The 18,693-nt window shown below is 48.8% G+C and overlaps 1 protein-coding gene across 2 annotated transcripts in view; it reads left to right on the forward strand.

Annotated features, from left to right (window-relative positions):
* Window positions 1-18,693, forward strand: part of TANGO6 (transport and golgi organization 6 homolog) — an 87,726-nt gene that overhangs the window by 12,972 nt on the left and 56,061 nt on the right. For both annotated transcript variants that reach the window (XM_074969224.1, XM_074969223.1), the window contains exons 5-10: window positions 504-640; window positions 785-947; window positions 4,635-4,717; window positions 13,850-13,962; window positions 15,659-15,835; window positions 18,294-18,420. In XM_074969224.1, coding sequence (XP_074825325.1) covers window positions 504-640; window positions 785-947; window positions 4,635-4,717; window positions 13,850-13,962; window positions 15,659-15,835; window positions 18,294-18,420 — 800 coding nt within the window. The remainder of the gene's footprint in view (window positions 1-503; window positions 641-784; window positions 948-4,634; window positions 4,718-13,849; window positions 13,963-15,658; window positions 15,836-18,293; window positions 18,421-18,693) is intronic.

Below are 18,693 nucleotides of genomic sequence, written 5' to 3' on the forward strand. Positions count from 1 at the left end.
ACAGTGCTCTGTGTTAGTAAATGATGATCATCTGGGAGAGGAGTGAGATCGATTCCACACCCAATAGGGTTTGGGATGTCAAGGCTTACCACTGCCCCCCTCTGGCCAATTAGCCCAGGAAGGGGTTTCTCTCCAAGACTAACCTCTTGACCTGACCTCTGGGACGTGTGTTCCATAGCCTGCACTCCCAGAGCCCCGGCCAGGGTGGTCAGTCTTGTGCTGTGGCTCTCTGAGAGGGTCTTGAGATCACCACCTGCCTCCAGTGCTTGGTTGTTATGCTTGTGAGTTGGAGTTGACTGCTGGAGTCCAAGGCCTTTGATAACACTTTGTTCCCTTCCTCCAAAGCAGCAGGGCAGTCATCTGAAAGACACCTGGGCTGAGGAGATTGTTAAAAACAAAAATCCAACTTTTAGCCTTAAACGTGTGGCTTCAGAAAAAACGGAGCTGTTGTTTGGAATGCCAGAGTCTAATGGGGTCTGTGTCCCGCTCTCCTTTGCTTTCAGTCGGGGTAGCTGGTGGCAGTGGCGCTGAAGCAGCAGCTGCAGACTGGAGAAAGTGTGACGTGGTTGCTAGGATCTTGGCTTCCTGTCCTCAGCAATCTCTGTCCCTGGAGGATTACTACCGGCAGGTGTGCCCACAGGTATGCCCTTCTTTCCCCGTTCTCACCCCGTTCTCACCAGAGCATGTCTGCAGCGCTCATGAGCAGGGGATTGTGTGCTTAGCCCATAGTCTGTATGCTCTCTCTGTTTCCTGACCTATGTTGTATGTGAAATTTCCATTCCAGATTCTAGACTTATTGCATATTCAGGATACGCTGACGGCACACCAGTTCCAGAGAGTTGCCACCACTTCCCTTCTCACTATGGCCAGAGAATGCCCTCAGCTGGCAGGGAAATATTTGCTCCATCCCATGCTAGCACCGCTTCTCCAATACTGGGATATGGCAGGTAACGGTCCATCTGTCTTGGTCATGTGGTCCCATAACATATCCAGCAAACCCTCTCACTTGAGAAGGGAAGATCGGTTCTCTTTCTTTGGGCTCATCCCCCTGAAACAAATCCCAGGGAGTAATCTCTCTGCAGATCCGGGGTCCTGGTCCTTCCATCAAGGGTTCCTCTTGATTGTCTGTCTGGCTGCTCAGTGTCTAGGCTCAAACTGGAACATGTAGAAAGAGACATTGGTCCAGGAACACTTTGTCTTTATAGCCTGCTGTGACCTCTGCCTCTTTCTGGTTGTGCTGCTTAAGGAACAGCTGGGTGGGTTGAATTTGAGACACGTCCCAGATTCTGATTCCACCCCATGATAGCTACATATGGTCCATTCTTAAAGAGGTTTGAGGAGTGACTTTGTTCTCTGAAATCAGTCACATTCGTGCATGGAGGCCTGGTTTTTGCTGTGGGAAGTGGTGGGAGGAGCGCAATCTGTTTATAGTATGGCGTGCAGTGGGATGGGTGATACCTTCCTGTGCTAAGTCACCTGCTCCATTTGCTCACCCAGCAAAGGTGTTACATTATGTTCTTCAGTGCTTTGTTCAATCTCTGCCACACTGTTAAATGACTCAAGTGGCAGGGCTGCTGCTACTTCCAAAGTCTGAGGTGGTGTCGAGTGGTCAGTGGCAGGTTTCTGGTGGCCACCCTTCCTCCTAGCTGCTGGGGCGTGGGATGTCAGCCTCTGAGCAAGTAGATAAACTTCTCCAATTTACATATTCTGACTTATGTTTTTATAGGTTGTTCAAAACAAAGCACATAACTCATGGTAACCCTTGCAAATGAACAATTTTCCTGTCATCAGCAAGCAGCTCCTAGCCATAACGTTAGCAAAAACTCCTAATCAGGAACACCTAGATCAATGGTCTCCAACCTTTTTATGCCCAAGACCACTTTTTAAATTTAAGGGCAACCCAGGATCTGCCCCGCTCCTTCCCCAAAGCCACATTCACTCCATCCCCCCCCCCCCCCCCCCATCGCTCACTCTCTCCCACCCTCACTCACTTTCACTGGGCTGGGGAAGGGGTTTGGGAGGGCGTGCGGGCTCTGGGTTGGGGCCAAGAGGTTAGCAGTGTGGAAGGAGGCTCTGGGCTGAGCCTGGGGTAGGGGGTTGGGGTGCAGGAAGAGGTGAGGGGTGCAAGCTCTGGGAGGGTTTTTGGGTGCAGGAGGAGCTCTGGGATGGGGCAGGGGCTTGGAGTGCAGGAGGGGGTTCAGGGTGCAGGAGGAGGTGTGGGGTGCTGGCTCTGGGAGGGAGCTCAGGGCTGGGGTTTGGGGTGTTGGCTCTGGGAGGGGGCTCAGGGCTGTGGGTTGGAGTGTGGCCTCCCGCTGGGTGGCACTTTCCGTGGGCAGCTCCTGGTTGGTGGCACAACGAGGCTAAGGCAGGCTCCCTGCCTGCCCTGGCCCCAAGCTGCTCCCGGAATGGGCCAACGCACCTCTGTGGCCCCTTGGGGGTAGGGGGATGTGGTTCTGCATGCTATACCTCTCTGCAGGCACCTCCCCCAAAGCTCCCATTGGCCACAGTTTCCCGTTCCCGGCCAATGGGAGCTGTGGGGGTGGTGCTTGCTGGCAGGAGCAGTGCGTGGAGACTCTTGTGCTCCCCCACCCACCCAGGGCCGCTGGGGCACTCTGGCCACTTTTGGGAGCAGTGTGGGGCTGCAGCAGCCCTGCTACACCACCAGAGATCGCGATTGATAGGGAGAGTCCCCAGGATCAACCTGTCGATCGTGATCAACGGGGTTGGTGACCACTGTCCTAGATATAATGTTAGCTATCGACACTTCAACCCATTCTCATGGTTCTTCTAATTTTTACTTTTTATCCTTATCAGCAAAACTGCAGCTATTTTGTATGCTTACACGACACCCAAGTTATTCCTGACTATCAGGTGTTCTCGCTTCCAATTAATGTTGGCGGAGTGCACAAAATTGCTGTGGTTTTGTCAATGTCTCTTGTAACATTGCCATCACTGTAATGGGAAATAAATTTACAGTACGTCCTTACCCACACATCCTCCCCCCTTGCCCTGGCTACACTGTGGTGCAGTCTCAAACAGGCCCTGACTTGCAGCATAGCTGAATCCCCTGGTCACGTGTCCCCAGCTCCTCCCCTTCCTCCTCCTCCTCCTCACTTTTCAGGCTAGAGGCCTGTGGCTTGACTCCTTGGAAGCATCCATGGTGGTGTGCGGGGTGCTGGTGGTGTCTCCACCAAGTATGGCATGCGGCTCTTTGTAAAACGGCAGGTCTGTAGCTTGACACCGGGTCTACTGTTGGCCTCCCTGGTCTTCTGGTATGCCTTCTACAGTGCCTTCGCTTTCATGTGTCGCTACTGCTGGTCCCTTCTCCTGCATCCCCGTGCAATCTGCTCGTAGATGTTGATATCTCTATGGCTGGTCCATAGCAGTGCCTACACAGCCTCCTCTCCCCACAGGCCCAGGGGATCCAATATCTCCTGTCTACTCCAGGCTGGAGCATGTAAGCAAGACACGAGAAGTAATTCTCCCGCTCTACTCCGCACTGAGTAGGCCTCAACTGGAGTATTGTGTCCAGATCTGGGCGCCACATTTCAGGAAAGATGTGGACAAATTGGAGAAAGTCCAGAGAAGAGCAACAAAAATGATTAAAGGTCTAGAAAACATGACGTATGAGGGAAGATTGAAAAAATTGGGTTTGTTTAGTCTGGAGAAGAGAAGACTGAGAGGGGGTATAACATTTTTCAAGTACGAAAAAGGTTGTTACAAGGAGGAGGGAGAAAAGTTATCCTCCTTAACCTCCGAGGATAGGACAAGAAGGAATCGACTTAAATTGCAGCAAGGGAGGGTTAGGTTGAACATTAGGAAAAACTTCCTGTCAGAGTGGTTAAGCACTGGAATAAATTGCCTAGGGCGGCTGTGGAATCCCAGGGATGGTCTAGATAATACTTAGTCCTGCCATGAGTGCAGGGGACTGGACTAGAGACCTCTCGAGTCCCTTCCAGTCCTGTGATTCTGTGTGTAGTGCATGTAGGCTTCATGGTCAGCTGGGCAGTTGCATGCAATAATGGAGAGCTGCTAGGTGTGCTCACCATTCCGGGCAATCAGGAAAAGGCATTTCAAGAATTTGCAGGGCTTTAAAGGGAGGGGAGGGGGGGCCTAGCGTGCTTCCAGTCTGCATGACCCCGGGCAGTGGAGTTCACAACTGAGACCAGAGAGGTCAGTGTTGGGCATTGTGGGACAGCTGCTGGAGGACTGTTAGGGTCGACATAGGCAGCGCAGCGTTTACACTCATGCTGAATCAACCTCAATACATGCTCCATGGCTCAATGCCACTCAGGGAGGTGGTGGTACTATGTCAGCGTGATGGAGCACTTACATGAATTGGAGACCAATTTAAGTGTAGACACAGGTGCAACTAGATCAACGCAAGGTGGCTTATGTCAGCCTAACTTTGTATAGTAGACCTGGAGGCTGCTGATTTCACCCTTAACTCTTCACTTCCCTCCATCTATTATCCTATAACCTATTTGCATGTGGGTCCAGTGTTGCTCTACTAAACTGCTTTGGGTGCTGTAGCCATGTGCCAGGACAGTGTCACTCTCCTGCTCCCAGAGGCTACTCTTTGAAGGTGCACGTGGCAGCAGAGTCTGGATGCTCATGCTCTGTGGTTTTTTTAGAGATGGCAATGGAAGACTTACCAGCAGGGACTGTGCTGGTGAAAGAGGCAGAGCTCAGCCGCTGCGTGGAAGATGTGTTCAAGGTACAGTATCTCATCTGGATCTCTAGTATGTGTAGCTGTTGCCTAAGGATTGAAGAGAAAACTGTACGTCCGAAGTCAGTCTTCAAGTCTGGGACCTGCTGAGCCACTTAAGATGAATATTCTAAACTATAAAAGAAAACAAAATCTCCACTGCAGCCTCAATGCTGAAATAAGGCAGAGTCAGGAGCGCCAGAGCCAGGGGAGCCATGCCTGCCCACTTTTTAATGTGGGCATAGTTTAAAGGGACGGGGGGCTGCGTTACCCCACCCAAGCTGCAAGCCTCGGGCAGGCACAGAGTGGTGCCGGCAGGGGCTGCACTTTGGGTGGGGAAGATAAGGTGATCAGCTTCCCCACCATGAAGCGCAGCCCTTGCCAGCGGCACCAGCCTCTTCTCGGTGGGATGGGCTGAGGTGGGCCCCTTGGTTCCTCACCCAGGGCAGATGGAGGGTCCAAGTCTCCCCACAGCAGCCCGGGTTCCCTGGGAGGCTCTTAGTACTGCTCAGCCGGTTCCAGCTCTGGCCTGGCTAGGGGGCAGGGCCTCGTGGCCCCACCACTTCTGCCAAGGTTCCAGCACTCCTGGACCGCGTCAATAAGGTTTTGTCTATGTAAACAATTAGTCTGTTGCAAGTTGGGGTGTGCATCCACCCCACCATAGCCTCCAGCAGGCTGTCTGTGTGGATCCTGCTGACACATATTAACAGTTTGTTAATGTGCTTTGATCTAATCCTCTTTGAAATGGGACTAGATCAAAGTGCATCATCGAACTGCTTATGTGCTTCAGCAAGGTCTGTGTGGACAGTTAGTCCATAAGAATGGCCATACTGAGTCAGACCAAAGGTCCATCTATCCCAGTATCCTGTCGTCCGACAGTGGCCAATGCCAAGTGCCCCAGAGGGAATGAACAGAACAGGTAATCATCAAGTGATCCATCCTGTTGCCCATTCCCAGCTTCTGGCAAACAGAGGCAAGGGACATCATCCCTGTCCATCCTGGCTAATAGCCATTAATGGACCTATCCTCCATGAAGTTATCTAGTTCTTTTTGAACCCTGTTATAGTCTTGGCCTTCACAACATCCTCTTACAAGGAGTTCCACAGGTTGACTGTGCGTTGTGTGAAAAAATACTTCCTTTTGTTTGTTTTAAATCTGGCTGTCTATTAATTTCATTTGGTGACCCCTAGTTCATGTGATAGGAGAAGGAGTAAATAACACTTCCTTATTTACTGTCTCCACACCAATCATGATTTTATAGACCTCTATCATATTCCCCCTTAGTCATCTCTTTTCCAAGCTGAAAAGTCCCAGTCTTATTAATCTCTCCTCATATGGCAGCCGTTCCATACCTCTAATAATTTTTGTTGCCCTTTTCTGAACCTCTTCCAATTCCAATAGATCTTTTTTGAGACGGGGTGTACCATAGCAGGCTACAGCGGGGTAGATTTGCACCTTAGCTTGCTGCGAACTCATGTTCATGTAGACAAAATCCATAGAATAACCCTGTATCAAGTACGACTGTGGGGAGACTGCTACTTTTCTGACGTGACCCAGAGACACCTCCGGATCCTTTCAAGCACCGACACCCAGAAGTGTTACTGGAAAGGGTCACAGAGCTAAATCAGCATAGGAGAACTTGCTGTTTGGCTCCTTCCCCAGAAGCCAGAGTCGCTCTGGAGGCACACTTGAGGTAAAATAGGCTTTGTTCTTTCTGGAGACAGTCTTGCAGCAGGCAATGAGGCAAAGAGTTACTATTCTGATCTCACACCCCTGCTTCTTTGGGTACGCTGTCTCTGTGTTGGAGCTGATTGTAGAATCTAAATCTTTACACAGGATAGCTAGCCATTCTGCATTCCTAGCAGCCAGCTTTTAAGCCATTTAATGTGTGCCATGTTAATTGTATATTATTCTAGTTTATCAGAAGGTAGTGCTGTACCAAGTCAAACGCCTTACAGGAGTCTAAATATACTAGATCAACACTGTTACCTTTATCAACCAAACTTGTAACCGCATCAAAACCAGATACCGGTTTAGTTTGACAGATCTGTTTTCCATAGACTCATGTTGAGTGGTATGAATTATATTACCCTCCTTTAATTCTTTATTAATCAAGTCCTGGATCAGCTACTGTATTATTTTGCCTGGGATCTATGTCAGGCCATGTCTGAAATAAGTCAGGTCATCCTGTTTACCCTTTTTAAATATTGGCACAATATTAGCTTTCTTCTAGTCTTCTGGAACTTCCACAGTGCTCCAAGACTTATCGAAAATCAACATCAATGGTTCAGAAAGCTCCTGAGTCAGCTCTTGTAAAACTCTTGGATGCAAGTTATCTAGGCCTGCTGATTTAAAAATGTCTAACTTTAGTAGCTGCTGTTTAACATCCTCCTGGGATACTGGCGGAATGGAAAGATTGTTCACATCACCATATGATATGACTACATCATCTGTTTTACCCAGATACAGAACAGAAATATTTATTGTTATACTTACTGTAAGGCTGTTGTCAGGCTGAATACAGTTACAAAACAGAGGTAAAGCCTATTAGGAGTTGGGAGGAAAAGAAATGTCACCACTCAGCCACAAAGGATACACTGTTCTTTTTGGCTGCCCAGTGTTACACTAGGGTGTACAAAGTCAGGAAATGGCTTGGATGAAGAATTCATGGAGTGACTTATTGGCCAGGGATGTGTGTCTAAGTGCCCCAGGTAGAGTAGGCTGGAAAAAGCAAAAGAAGGCTAGAGCATCAACTGCTTCTGGAAACTGCGGTCATTGTCTGCTCAGCCTTTCGCTTGAGACAATGGGGATGAGCTGGGGGAAGCTGGCTCAGTTAGTTGGGCGTGCCGAAGCTAGCATAGCTAACTAATTTTAGGATTATCCTAAATCTCACTTTCAAAGGATGTATCCAATACCTAAACCCTTCAACTCAGATTTGAGTCCCCTACCCAAGGTCACGCTCAAGTTCTCATTGACAAACAAACACAGTACATATGCCATGTAGAGTTCTGTACACTGCAAACACCAGCTGTCGCCAAAAGGACTAAGGCACTGAGGTGCTTTCCTGTATTCTTGCAGCTGCAGGCTGCTTGGTAGGATCTCTCATAGGGTGGAAGTGACCAGGGCACTGCCCTCTGGCAGCTGTTTGGAGACCTGTATCGAATGAATTTCTCTGTCCAGTTTTTACTGTGCAGCTGTCCACATCACAACTGACACCTGTCAGTGATCGTGTGGGCAGCCTCAATAGTGGTACCAAACATTCTGTGGGGACAATTCCTTCCTCGCTGTCGTTTGCCATCCAAATCAGGACTGAGGCATATGGGTGGAGTGAAATGTGGGGAAACTTGAGCTGTTTCTGTCACTCCTCTTCCTGGATAAACAGGAAACTTCAGTCTCCAGGGCTGTTATCTGATACCTTTCCCTGGAACTAAACTTGAGTAGTTCAAAAAGTGTCAATATTTTACAGTGAGGGTAATTAACTATTGGAACTGATCTAGGGACATGGTGGTTTCACTATTGCTGGGAGTTTTTATATCTAGATTAGATGTCTCTTTTTAGAAGTGATGCTCCAGTTCATCCAGAATTCATGGACTTGATGCAGAGCTCGCTGAGTGAGGCTCTATGCCTGTGCTCTGCAGGAGGTCCAACTAGATGATCACAGTGGTCCCTTCTGGGAGGGCTGGCCCTAGACCAAATGGTGCCCCAGGTGAGGAGTCTTTTTGGTGCCTCCCCTCCATTTGTTAAACTTTCGAATACCTTATTTTTTATTGCATTTGTAGCCCAATTCTCGACTTCGATGCACTATTTGCATGCATGATTTATCCCTCTCATTATAAGATAATTTGCATGCTAGGATCTGTAAAGCTGTATTTATTCATGCCATATATAAGCAAATAAAAAAAAATTGTTTCCTCTAAGCTTAGAGAAACTTTTTAATTTTCAGAGTAATGGAAATGTACTCGCATCAAGAGATTGAACGGTGCCCCAACATTGGGTGGACCAGTATTAAATTGTGTTGTTGCAGGTGACCGCCTTAGAATGTTAACCCTGTGTTGTTCTGTTTCATATATTTTCCTATCAGATTTGCTTCTTGCTGCAAACTATATTGCAATTGAGTTTTTTGCTTCTTATACTGAGCTCCTGAAGGCTTCTTCGGGGGCATCTTTTATTTTCTACGGGGGAAAACAGACAGTACTAGGGAGAGCAAAAAATCTGTGTTCAGCAGTCTTAGAAAGTCATCAAACATTATGTGTTAAGCATGGCAAAAGAAAGAACAGTATTTTTTGTTGCGTAGATAGGGGTTCGATCGATATCTCTGGCGTCTCATTAAATGTCCTTTATTAGTTGCTACTTACACTTGTCAAGTCTTAAAACACACGTACACTTTCACAATTACACACTAAAACAAGGATCACAATATCACAGCTGGGCTGTCAATTCACTTCAGTTCGTTCTCATATCTCACTGACTGGCGACCCCCTGCCCCTTATATACCCATGAGGACATGGCTGACAACATTCTAGGAGGTTCGAGCAAAATATAGTTCTCAAAGTCTGGAAGGTTCCACAAGATTCTATAAAGGTCTAGATCATTCTAGGAGGTTAGTGAAAAATGAAGCCACATACGGAATACCTGAAACATTTTACTTTAAACGTTCTATTTTCTCTTTTGCCACTAACAACAAAAACAGCAGCCTCCAAGTTGTCACCTGTGTTGCCTGCCTCTAAATCCAGCCCTGCCTCCTGGCCTTAAAATCTATGAAAAAAGATCTGCAGAGGAAGTAGTTCCAAGAACATGGAAGTGAATCACTTTAGACTCCATCTAAAGCTTCATTCTAGCTGCTGGGAGCAATCTCCATTTATATTGTGTCTTTGTCAAGCTGCAATTTGTCAGGGGTTTTCCAGTTTTAACCTTCCTGGAAGAGGGCTAACATGTCTTAATTCCCACAAAACCTAGCTTTTACCATCAGTGCTTACCCAATGCTTGGCAGGAAGCAAGTATGGGTGTAATTCCTCTCTTTCGTGATGCATTCCTTCCATCTGGGGTAGTCCCTCTCAAAACACTGAAGGAATAGTGAGAAAGAAACAAAGTTCTCTTTACCTCTGCTACCGTCAGTATGTTTTCTCCTGACAACAGAAGTCGGAGAATCAGGGGAGGTCAATAGTATAGTGTTTTCCAGATTCCTGATCCCATTGAATTCCCTTGGAGAAATCTATAACATTCTCAGTGTAAGTAGATGCTGTACCACGTGCAAAGGAAAAAGTAATAGCTTAATTCTAAATTTAAATTCAGCTTTGGCGCAATGGCAGGGACCCTCATCTTACTCTGCAACATGTGGATTCCTCTGTGTTGTGTAATTTCAGCACTGCAGACAAGTAATCTGGTCAGCAGTCACCACCCATTTTTCAGCATCATTACCAAGCAGTGTAATTTACTAGTGTGCTTTCAAGACCTGCTCTTGCATGGTATAGATCAAGAGGAGGAGAATGAGCTGGACAAGATTTATGGTGATTGGGCCAAGTGCTACCAAAGCTCACTGAAACACGATGGTTTTCCTGCTCCAAAGCACAGAGGGTGCTCTTGTTCAGGTTATAAGAGATGGGGTGATCAGGCAAACTCAAGAGGACAGGAAAATTGATGGAAACATGAGCTTACTACCCAAATGGGCCTGTCACTGTCAGCTTGTGCCAATAACCGACTGTCTTTAATGTTACTGCAGAAATCTCGGCAGGCAGGGAGGATAGTGCAGACTCAGCGTTTTATGTGGAGCTCCTCCCAACAATGAATGATTGTTCTTGAAGCTGCTGCGAGAAAACTGCTCCATCTCAATGAAATCGATTGCCTCTTAGCTGAAGTGCCAGTGTGATGAATGCTATCCGAGGGACTCAGATGGGCTCTTTGGAGCAGTGGTGACTTTGGGTGTGGTGGTCTGGAATGCAGGTCCCAGGGCTATGGCTGTGGAGAGGAACTAACCTTCCCTTGTGACGTTCTTTTAGGTTGTTAAAGGTACTGCATCCATTTGCTCCGAACTATGTCCAGAAATCTGATGTGGTAAGAGAGGCTTGGGCAGGTATCTTACTGTCCTCATCCCCTCTTCCCACACGTCACTTCTGTCCAATGAAATGCTGTAGAGAGGGTAAAAGGAGCAAATGGCCATGTTGCCAGACCCCTGAATTACAGCCCGGAAAGTCTAGGTATGCAGAGCAGTGCTTGGATCGAGATGGAGCGTTGCATGCTGAGACCTGTAATCGGTGGGAGAGGCAGCAGGCTGCATTGTAGAGCCCCATGGGCGTCCTTTAGCCACCCTGCTTGGTGTAGGAAGGTGTGGAACAGAAACGCCCTAGTGGCTCAGCCCAGGTTGGAGCTTGATCCTCTGCTGTGACCACAACGGCAAGTGGCCTCTTTGGGTCTAGCAGAAAACAAGATTCAAACCAGTCTCAGACTCTTACTCATCTGCAGTGAGCCAGCTCTGAGGCTTAGCCACATGTCCTGACAGGGGAACTTGCTCTCTGCTGTGAGTCCCAAGCTCTGGGCTAGAAGGGCAGCATCTGGAGCAGTGGAGTTTAACGGCAAGAAACTAATGATTGGATCTTCGGCAGAAGCCTTGGCAGTCTGAGCTTTTAAACCAGGGGTGGGCAAACTACAGGCCGGATCTGGCCCGCCAGCCGTTTTAATCCGGCCCTTGAGTTTCCGCTGTGGAGCGGGGTCTGGGGCTTGCCCTGCTCTGGCGCTCCAGCCGGGGAGCAGGGTTGCGGGCCGCTCCAGGTGGCTCTCGGAAGCGGCAGCGTGGCCCCTGGCTCCTATACATAGGGGCAGCCAGGGGGCTCAGCTCTGCACGCTGCCCCCGCAGCTCCCTTTGGCCGAGAACCACGGCCAATTGGAGCTGTGAGGGTGGCACCTGCGGATGGGGCAGCGTGCAGAGCCTCCTGGCCGCGCCTCCACATAGGAGCCGGAGAGGGGACATGCCGCTGCTTCCGGGAGCTGCTTGCGGAAAGTGCCTCCCAGAGCCTGCATCCCTGAGCCTCTCCCTGTGCCCCAACCTCCTGCCCCAGCCATGATCCCCCTCCCACCCTCTGAACCCCTCGATCCCAACCCAGAGCTCCCTCCTGCACCCCAAACCCCTCATCCCCAGCCCCACCCAGGAGCCCCGTCCCACACCCTGAACTCATTTCTGGCCCCACTCCAGAGCCTGCACCCCCAACCAGAGCCATCACCCCCTCCTGCACCTCAACCCCAATTTTGTGAGCATTCATGGACCGCCATGCAATGTCTATTCCCAGATGTGGCCCTCGGGCCAAAAAGTTTGCCTACCCCTGTTTTAAACGCTGTGATTGTTGTAGCGTTTTGGGTAGTAATGATCTGTTATAACTAGCTGGCAGGCAGAGACCAGTCAGGGGGCTGCTCTGTGGCTGGTGTTCATTATGAAAATGCCTCCACAATGAAGCCACATATGGAATACCTGAAACATTTTACTTTAAACATTCTATTTTCCCTTTTGCCACTAATGACAAAAACAGCACCCGCCAAGCTGTCACCTGGATTGCCTGCCCCTAAATCCAGCCCTGCCTTCTGGCCTTAAAATCTATTTTAAAAGATCTGCAGAGGAAGTAGTTCCAAGAACATGAAAGTGAATCACTTTAGACTCCCATCTAGAGCTTCTTTCTAGCTGCAGGGGATAAGGGATCCACTAACCTCCTAGAGGGTGGGTCCCTCATTAATGGCAGTGTGCTTTAGTCCTGACAGCAGACAGATTAACAATGGAGACTTCTGCTTGCAAGTGTGCAGGTTTTTTGCCTAGCAAGTGTCATTTGATGCTAGAGTGGGAAATGCTCCTTTGTATACCAAAGATGCTGGTTAGGAAGCACGACTCCACAGGCATTAGCATGGGCAAAACACTCTGCATCAAAACAATAGGCCAAAATATTATCAAAAGAATTTCCTTCCTCACCTAAACTGCTTTCTCACTCTGGGCTGGCATGTTGCATTTGACAGGCAATAGCAACGCTTGGAAGTGAGCCCTGAGATTAGATCAAACCCTAAGAACTGCTGCTTGCCCTCCAGCTGAAAGGGGAATCTGGAGCTGGAAGGAATAGTCTTGTTTAAAGGAACAGTGTCCTCCAAGCAGCACAGTGTCCCAGCTGCTGAGTTGAAGATCATTCAAACAGCTTGCTAACAGGGTCGATATTTTGTTTGCCTCTTCCTGGCACCCTCCCAGTAAAAACATTTTTAACAAACCCACATACCTGTTAATTGGAAATTTACCTTAAAAAATGCACACACTCTGAAATTGTAACTGTGTAACTAATCAGCTTTTTATTTCTTATAGCCTTCTGCACTGGGTGTCTGTAGAGTTGTTGATATAACTGCAGCCATCCTATGAGGGTTTTTAGGGAAATAGTTCAAAACAAACCTGTAAAGTGTAAAATTTTTCAGGATCTCTCTCCCTGGGCTTTGGGGCAGGGAAGGGAGATATGGGGTGATTTGTGTGGCTGGTAACTGGTCTGGAGGTGGGGAGAGGTTGCTGAGGGCGGTTATGATGGTATTTGAAATGTATCCGGGTACAGAGCTCTGGGTAGGTGCCTTTTGGAAATAAAGGGAGGGAGGAGAAAGTGTCACTCTGAAGTCTCCTCTAAGTGCTGCCTGTCAGCAGCCTGAGTCGGGGGCCTTCTGTCTTCTCCTTGGATATCTCACTCCGCACACAGCAGCCCAGCTGCCTTCCAGCCTTCGCTTTCGAGGGACTGATCTGTCTGACCGTGGGAATTTGGCTCTGGGTGCAGTATGTTTATAAAGACTTGTCTCTTCAAATACTGCAGTCTGTAGTTTTAATCCCCTACCCCTGAGTGATAGCCGTCCTGAGTAACTGGCTGTAATATACGAATAGCATGAAGCCCTACTGTAGCTAGCTCTGGCAGTTCCTAGATGACTCTGGAGAAGATGGTGCTGATGAAGGCTGCTTTCAGTGCTTATTAGCAAACAGGAGTCTGGTGTGATCAAGGGATATGGACTCAGAATTGGAAGGGCTGGGAGCAGTAACCTGCACAGTGTACATTCAGAAGTCAGTCCCTACCAGGCATGCATGTGCCTTTCACCCTTCCCTTCCTCTGCACTCCAGGCAGACATTTGACCTTTCTGTCTCCGTAGGTGTATGTGGTTGGGAATGAGCCCTCTGACGTGTTGCTGGAATCCTTGCAGCCAGCTCTGGGAGTGATTTTCTCTCTCTATTGTTTCACCAAGCAGAACGTGTCACACTTACGGTAAGGCATGTGGCAAAACCCTTCTGCTAGGTGAAGTGGTAAAGCCCGGCACGCAGCTTTGTATCTTGGGGTGGGGGAATCCTCCCCGCTTGGTGCCCAGCTGTAAAAGACAGCGAAATCTGTGCCTTATGCTGTGCAGAGATGGAAGTGTCCAGAAGACACTCCTGTGCCGAGCACCAGTGCTACATTTGGCACTGTATGGACATAACTGAAGACAAAGCTTGCAGCCCCAAGGAGTTTAGATTCAAACTCACCCCTGACTATGAATGTCAGACTCACACAGCAGACCAGAACCACCCCCCAACTTGGTGTGGTAAGATATAGTGCTCGACTTGGTTCCTGGTAGGTTGGAAACTAGTACTTTGAGGTGGTGACAAGTCTACCTACAGGGTGCTGGGAATCTGCCATTACTGGGGGGAATAATTAGTTCACTGTCTGGCCTATGTGAAACTGACTAGGAAGGAGGGATCGTGGTTGCCCAGGGACAGCAGAAAGCCCTGTGTGCGTGTGAGGCGAGGGGCTTGGCGGGGAAGGGTGTTTTGTGTGCAAGTGGAATTTAGGGACGGGGGAAAACTTTAAATAAATTCCAGGATATGGACCTGAATGTCCTTGTGCTCCGCTGGCTGTTTGAAGTAAAGGTCATTTCTTTCCCGTTTGAGCTGATTCCCTTCTTCCCAGGAGTGCACAGGACCTGCTCCTCTCCTGGCCATTGAACCTTTGTTTACACTGAGCTCTTCGTTCAGTTCTCCCACCCCTGGAGTAGCACCAGTCGTGTGCTGGCAGCACGAGTGCAGACCAACTGTTGGTGTTTTTGCCACTTTCCTCCCAGCCTGCTTTGAGAAGGGTTGGACAACAGTTGGATAACGATGTTACCAGGAGGTTTACTCTAAGCCCTTCCACCATTCCGAATATCGGTAGAGGTACAAGGGCTTTGACGAAAAGCTCTGTGGAGACACAGCCTTTGCCATCAGAAAGACATCATTAATAATTTCAGAGGTGCTGGGGAACCTCCTTAAAAGAATGAAAACAACAAACTAAACCAGCTGCAGGGAGAGTGGGGCTACCAGGGTGCTGTATCTTTCCAAGAATTCAGCAAGGGTAACTGAACTGCAGCTGCCCAGCACTGGTCAATCTTCCAGAATTTGGCACCTTCATGAAACAGCTGCTGGAGCTCATCCAATTGTTACTGAGTTTATAGGCTATATGACAGGTTTCAGTGTAGCAGCCGTGTTAGTCTGTATTCGCAAAAAGAAAAGGAGGACTTGTGGCACCTTAGAGACTAACCAATTTATTTGAGCATAAGCTTTCGTGAGCTACAGCTCACTTCATCTATGTCACTTCACTCTCTTCCCAATTTCCTCCTCCTCTGATGCCTTGGCGCAGAAACAGCTCTGTGCATGGGGTGTGACTGCAGGCAGTCTTCAGGCCCAGTGAATCACTGCAGCTGCCTTATAAGCTCACATAAATAACTGTCACCTCCCTGGGATTTACTGTATCTGTGAGACTGCACATAGGGAACCTTCCAAGGTGTGTCTGTGGTCACCTGCCATCTTCCCGGTGCCACCTGCTCACTCTGATGGTGTGTGTTTGTGTATTGGAGCTCACAAAACATCGTTACATTGCGCCATGTGTCTGTTACAAGGCAACATGCCAATGGTAGAAAATGGACTCTGTCATGGCCTCTCTTTCTTGACAGCTCACCATGCCAGGAGATTTTATTATGGGTCTTGGAGAAGTCAGAGAGAGAGGTGGCGCTCTCCATGCTGGAAGGATTTGCAGGACTGGGTAGAACCATGCAGTTTCTCCATCCGCTGTGCCAGTTTCAAGTAGCTGGTGGAGGTGGTGCCATGATCACTGTCAAAGAGACCATCAGGTAAGAGTCTACATTATGACACCCTGTGTTAGCAGCCTTACACCCACTGCCTGTGGGTGTGGGTGAACAACTGTCGTCATTCAACCCCTTGGGCTGTTTTATGGCTCAGCCAGTAAGGGGTGCCCATGCAAAGTTCCACAAGGCGTGCAGAATATGAAAGCGGGGCACGGGGGAGGGTTTCACGATGTGGTGGGGGATGCTGTAGTCCCTGTGGATTGTCACCACTAGACAGGGATAGACAGTTGGCTTGGGCTGAGTGCTAAACTCTAGCAGGTGAAACTTCATGGATGGCCTGAACTTTACAGCCAAACGGAGCCAAACATTGCTGGAGCAATGAGGTGTGAAGCTGGAGCAGACTTTTAGCCCTGATACACCTACAAAACCAGTAATAAAATTCATGTTTGGCTTTTATTAGCATTATTAATTTCTTCTTGGGAACCCTTTGTCTTGAGGCTGGATGGCTCAGGGGACTGAGAATAGGAAATGGTCTTTCACTCCTGAACCACTGGTTCAAATTCTGACCAGACTGGTAGTGTCTGACGTAATCACGGCTAATGGCTGATTGGTTGCATGTGTGAAATGCATGGAGTGGACATCTGTCACCATCAGCATGGTATTAATTGACCCCCTTGTTGACAGCCTCTGTAGACTGACTGAATGAGCCATAGTGACCGAACACTCCCGATGCTCCTGGAGATGGTCCCTCCAGGATAGGGGTCAGGCACGTTGATGCCTGGCGTTACACGGCCATTGCCCGTGGTCGGTTTGCTCTGAGGGTAAATGGAAGACTGCAGGCTCTAGCACTATCCGGACAGAGCCCGTCACCAGCAGTACACTCAATTTTAAAAGGAATAGTTTTTGCTTGGGGCATGTATCGATGAGCCAGCATTACCTGGTGGAAAACGCCAGGGCTGAGCCAGGCACTCCTGCTTTGTCACTGGCCTGCTGGGTGGTCACGTTTGGAGTTGTCTGCACACAGACTTGCATCCATTTAGTTAAACTGGTGCAGAACCCCACGTGGCTGTTCTTATTCCAGTATAGTTTAAACCTGTGCCTTCAACTTGAATGAACCTAATTAGAATTAAAATAAGTGCCACACAGGGGTTTGCACTGGTTTAACTAAATCAATTTAAAATCACTGCTTAAGTTAAACTAGTGCAACTCTGCATGTTGACACAGCCTCGCTTCCCCTCGGTGTATCTATTTCCCTCATTTATGGCTGGGAAAACAAGTGTAGGGCTGCTGCATTCATTAATTAATGCTCATCCAGCTCTTCACAGAGGAGTTATGTATGTGCTAAATATTTTGTGTGCATAGATTCCACCCTGGTCATCCCTGCAATGAATATAGGTTAATTAGTGAACTGAATGCTCAGCCATTTCAACTTCATCCCCAGACTGAATGATATTTCATCAGCCACCGTCTGTCCATCCGTCCCCTTTCAGGGAGTGCAGCACAGGGTGTTGCTGTAACCTGGAAGTGATGAAACAGTGTAAACGCTGCCCCAGCTTCCCCTGACCTGGAGTGACAGGTGGGCTGGGAGGGCATGGGAAATATGGAGACATAAAGCTGGACAGATAAGCCAGAAGTCCCTTGGGCTTTTGGGACTTCACGTTGATTCTGTTGCATGGAAAGCACTCCTCACCAAAGGCTTGGCTCATTACAGCTTGAAACCACATTATAAACCTGGATGAGATAGCAAGGGTGCCAGTTCAGGATGGGAAGGAGTGGATCTTATACTGAGGTAGACACTAAATACAACTGAGAACTCTTCCTGATGTCGGTAGGAGAGCTTAGCTTGCTGGAGTTACCTGCTGGGTCTGGAACATGGGTTCACACCCCAGCACTCTCCCTCACAGGAACATGGACAAGGCTCTGGCATACAGCAACAGATTAGGGATTCTTCTGGAAGAGAGGTCATATAATGCTGTTGACCAAAGAGAAGGCAGACAGACCATCCTGTTGCTGGCACACCTTCAACTGCCTGTGGTCTCTCTCACTGGGGTTGGGAGTGATTTTCATGCTTGTTTGAGTCTTAAAACCAGATTTCTGACCCCTCACTAGCTTAAGCAGCACCAAGAATGGGCTAGGCAGCAGGGGCCACCATTGACCATTAGAGCCCTGCATGGTTTTTGCATGAATAGGGACCGTAGTCCTGGTGCCCAGGCCAAATTCCATCTTCAGATAACATTGTCTCTGTAAAAGTTTCCCTGCCGTTTCTGTTGGATACGGTGTTCTCTGCTTCCTGTCACGAACTGGGGTGTAGCACTGCTGTGTGCTGGCTGCTGCATCTTAATGGGGAGATGAAAGGAAGACCCTTGGAAGTGTTCTGGAAATACCTACAGCACTTGGGGATGAAATGTGCCAGGGAAATGCTCTTTCCAGGGGTAGTTCAAAAACCAGTGCCAAAGAGACTCTGGGTGGATTCCTGTCGGGTGAAACGTTGGCTGCATTTCAGCGATGAGGAGGAGGAACTCTACCAGAAGGTCTCCTCGGAGCAGTGGCAGATGGAGCAGTTGGTGGCCCTGTTGACTCACTGCCAGAAGAGCGGCTTAGCTGGAGACTTCTTCATCTGCTGCTTAAAGGTAAGAAGCTACGGTCTGTTAGCAGCCTGGCCTCTGCCGGGTGCAAGGGTCCAGGAAGTGCCTTGCATTTCCAGAGGGTTAACTTTCACATGCCTGGTGTAGGGTCCATGCTGCATGTGGGAAGGGTACTGGGAGAAGGGGGAAGTTCCACTTAAATCTCCTGGGAGTGGTGGGTAAAGAGCCGACAGTTCCAGCGCCAAGCCCTGAGGGGGCGCATGGAGTCCTCAGTCTGTGTGAAAGCGTTAACCCTTGTTCTGACAACGGGAACATGTC

The sequence above is a fragment of the Natator depressus genome, chromosome 12 (genome assembly GCF_965152275.1).
Source record: "Natator depressus isolate rNatDep1 chromosome 12, rNatDep2.hap1, whole genome shotgun sequence".
In the NCBI taxonomy this organism is placed as follows: Eukaryota; Metazoa; Chordata; order Testudines; family Cheloniidae; genus Natator; species Natator depressus.